This window comes from Centruroides sculpturatus, unplaced genomic scaffold, assembly GCF_000671375.1.
Source record: "Centruroides sculpturatus isolate CEXI.00-Female unplaced genomic scaffold, Cexi_2.0 scaffold1459, whole genome shotgun sequence".
NCBI lineage: Eukaryota > Metazoa > Arthropoda > Arachnida > Scorpiones > Buthidae > Centruroides > Centruroides sculpturatus.
In genome coordinates this window covers 113801-118018 of record NW_019385823.1, presented here as the reverse complement: position 1 = coordinate 118018, position 4218 = coordinate 113801, and the positions used below count along the sequence as shown (strand labels likewise).

General features: G+C 30.1%; 1 protein-coding gene across 1 annotated transcript in view; it reads right to left on the bottom strand.

Annotated features, from left to right (window-relative positions):
* Positions 1–3354, bottom strand: part of LOC111642353 (nose resistant to fluoxetine protein 6-like) — a 28009-nt gene extending 24655 nt beyond the window's left edge. Inside the window, exon 1 of the mRNA XM_023388687.1 lies at positions 3071–3354. Within this exon, the coding sequence (XP_023244455.1) occupies positions 3071–3185 (115 nt within the window). The 5' untranslated portion in view covers positions 3186–3354. The remainder of the gene's footprint in view (positions 1–3070) is intronic.
* Between the last annotated feature and the right edge of the window lie 864 nt (positions 3355–4218).

Below are 4218 nucleotides of genomic sequence, written 5' to 3'. Positions count from 1 at the left end.
GTATTGCTGCTCGGAGTAATGACATTTGCCTAAGTCATTTTAGAAACATTTTAAAAAGTAGGCAAAGCCAAACCTCTTTGGATAGATATTTTACCAAGCGACCTCTATCCAGTGAAAGTGCCGGTGGAAGTGAAGGAGAGAAAACAAAAAGCAGTGAATAAAAATTAAAAAAGAAAAAATAATAATAAAAAAATTAGTGTTGTTTTATAAGTTATTTTTAAGTTCTTGTTACATTATGTTATGTAAGTTAAGTTTTTAGTATCATTTCCCTTCTCCCTCTTCCGCCACCAGTTTACACCTTCACCGTCGTCTATGTCAAAGGTAAAGTGCAAATAAAACTACATTTTTTTAATCAATTATTATTCTATTATGGTTATTTATATATTTAGAAGTACAAAATGCATTTTTCATTGTTTTCCTTACTATACATATTTTTTTTTAATGCACTGCTTAGCTTTAATTTGAGTGTGTTTTGGTGTTGGAACGAATTATTTGGTTTTACATGTAATCGTATGGGGAAAAATGATTCACCTTACGACATTTTCATGATACGATCTCAGTTTCGGAACGAATTAATTTCGTATCCTGAGGTACCACTGTAACTAATTTCGTTGTTTTTTTAATTACCTTATTAAAAATGTCTTTTTCAATAGTACCGGGGTCGCGGGTCACTTGGCTTTTATAAAAAGGGGTCGTCACCCGAAAAAGATTGGGAACCGTTGGATTATAAGCTTATGCAAACTATTAATTATAGCTTCGACGATATTTAACAAAGGTATAGAATAACGCAATAAAACAGTGTCTAGACATAAATATTTGTTTGTAATTCAAAATGACCTTCGCAACACAAGATAATATTGCTGTTCAAGGCAGCTACACAGCAAGTACTTACGAACGCTACTTCCGTGTTAGAAACGCGTTATTATATTAATTTTTTGTTAATTTATTGAATTATTAATTACTAATTAACATATTCTTTAATTTTATATGTTAAATTAAATAGCTTTACTTGATTATATTCGAAATGTATTTTAATTTGTAAAATAATATTAATAAATATAGGCTAAATTATACGATATTGAAACTACGGTGGCTCTGTATAATTGTTGAATAGGTTTCTTACGATTCATCGATTTGCTCATGTTAAGTTTAAAATTTTTATATTTAGGGTGAATTATAAAATGAATATAAATTTAATTTGAGTGTAAAGAATTATAATATTGTTATTAATATTGTATTTTATAGTTCACTGATAATAATTAAAATAAATGTGATAACTTCATTACAGTTTATTTTTTTATAGTAGAATTTTACGAATTATAATTAGTTATAACCTAATTACTGTAATACATATTTACCGTATTGTTGTATATAAATTAATATTATTCATGATATTAAGTATTCAAATAATCATTTAGTACGTTTAGTTTTAGAAAGGAATTAAATGAAAATTTTTGTATTTACGAATATTATAAACAGCATCAATATAAATAAGTGTGCACATACTTCAGCAATAATATCTCTATTCATAAAAAAGATTACAATGTAAAATTATTAACTATCCATTAACGCAGATGTCTTAAATGTGCTGCAAATTAATGAGGACTTATGAAATTCTTTTCTAAATATTATTTTATGATGTGATTAAAAATAATTTAAAAGATCCATTTTACAAAATTTTGATATATTTCGCTACTTTATTTTTTATTTAATGAGCGTAAACAGGAAAGGTGCAAGCAGTCTTATGCTTACATCAGTTTTATGCATAAATCAACAACGATTTGCTTAACTCTTCTGGTAACATGTAAAATTCGTGTTAGGCCGTCTGTTATAATACTTTTTTGGCAAACTATTTTAATTTTTAACTATTATGAAATAGCACAAATCTTAGTTTTGAGGTTTGGGATACGTTTTATATAAAACTGTAAATTCTAATAAAAAGTAAAGTCGTCATTAAGTCCGAACCTACTAAAAATACACGCGAGCCCTTTTATTTCCTCACCCCTCGATCATTAATTACCTAAATTTATAACGTCAGTCTTCTTAATAAACAAACATTCCTGCAAAATTTCAGGAATTTTCGACAAAAAGTACACGAGTTATTAACCATATTAAGCAGGATGAACAAAATCGTGCTCTCAAAACACACAATAACGTTTAGCCTATACATAGAGAATTTACCCGCATTTTTTCTTTTTTTCTTTGCATCTCTCGACATTTTCCGGTGTTTAAGTCCAAAATATAAAAATATTAAGAAAATCATGTTTTGACTGATGGCTTTACTTTTCTTCTGTTATATGGGCCTACCTATAGCAGCCGGAAAAGTAAAACGTAAAGAAACTGAGTATAATAAAAAATTAAAACGTTGCAAATTTTGCGTACTGAACAGATGTCTACACACACTGTGTACAATATAATGTCGTACAGATTACTTCTTAATAAAAAAACGCGTTTGGATGTTCTATAATCTATGTATATAATGGTAATAAGTGCAGAGCTTAACAGTTAAGAGTTGAAAGTTGGAAATTGAAATTTGGTAAACAGTTAGGGTACCTCACGAGAACGCACACTACGAAAGGATTTTTCGAAATTCCCCCTTCCATAGGGAAGTGGAAAATGATTAAGGTTTACCCTGAAGAACTCGGCTTCTATTGTGCTATTTTAGATGCGTTTCTTTGCGTTTTTGCGAGAAACCGACATATTTTCAGACCCGTGTAAAAATTCTCTAATTAGTCTGGAAACGGGCACCTAATTGTTGAATACTGTGAAAACGGGTAAGATTGCCTAAAATGTAATTACCTTAATCTTCGCTATCGTTACTTTTTTCCCTAGAAACGCCGGGCTTATCTGCTAGTATATAGATACACGAATCTCTACGTAATGATTTAAATTTATTGTATATTTTTATATTATTTCTTACAGATATAAAGAAAATATAAATCTATATTAAGTTTAATATTTTAAGGCATCGCTAAACGTCATTAAAAGTCGACCAATTAAGAGGATATATATGTAATCACTTATATTTACTTGCTAACTATTTAAATATAACATATTTTAATTCACTTACATTGTAGAGTCCAGCCTTTATTTTGCTTTAAATCATTTAATAAACGCATCCCACCTTCGATACAGGCGCGAGTGACGTTTACTTCTTCAGTAATTTTCAACATGAGGGGATGCATCAATCGAGCGACATTACTCGTGACATAATTAAATATATCGTAAAAATCGTTTAAAATACGACCAGCTATTTCTACGTCATCAGAAACTACACCTTTATTCGACTTCGAGGAATTTTCAACAATCGCGAAATCAGCAAAAGGAATTACCAAAACGAAAACACAGGCAAGAATTATTCGATTCCTCATGATTTTAACTGCAGAATTATTTCTGAGAATACTGAGTTGTTCAGTAATATTTATATATTAATTTCATTAATCAAAAAAATTTCTATCGAAAATTGGAACAAAGCCAACAAATTTTAACCGGTAAATATAATAAAAAATCGCATTTATCAATATGATAATTTTGGCATATCTGTTTGATCTGTTTGATCTGATGATAATTTTGGCATATCTGTTTGATCTGATGATGCCTTTGATCTGTTTTGTATCTATGAAACTTGAAAATCAACAAAAGAAAGAAAATGAATAACTTCGAGAAATAATGGAGAGGTTGCGGCCGACGTTTTCAACGCGAAAACGTGTACGTCGGGCGTTCAGCGCCGCCTTCCTGTGTGTCTAGAAGCTTGACAATGGCATTTGGAACGTCGAGCATGATTCCACTGACGTTCCAAACGTTATTGTAAAACATCTAGACTCACAGGAAGGCAACGCTGAACGTTCGACGTACACGTTTTCGCGTTGAAAACATCGGCCGCAACCTCTCCATTATTTCTCGAAGTTATTCATTTTCTTTCTTTTCTTGATTTTCAAGTTTCATAGATACAAAACAGATCAAAGGCAGAGATATGCCAAAATTATCATATTGATAAATTTGACTTTTTATTACATTTACCGGTTAAAATTTGTTGACTTAGTTCCAATTTTCGATAGAAATTTTTCCGCAACTCGGCCGCAACCTCTGTAATAGAACAAATCAATTAACATCTTTAATTAAGGAAAAAGTAAAATTTTCAATGGAGTTGGTTAACGACTAATTTAAAAAACTTCGTTCAAGAAACTTCTCATTAAGATGGGACTTCTAGAAATATAT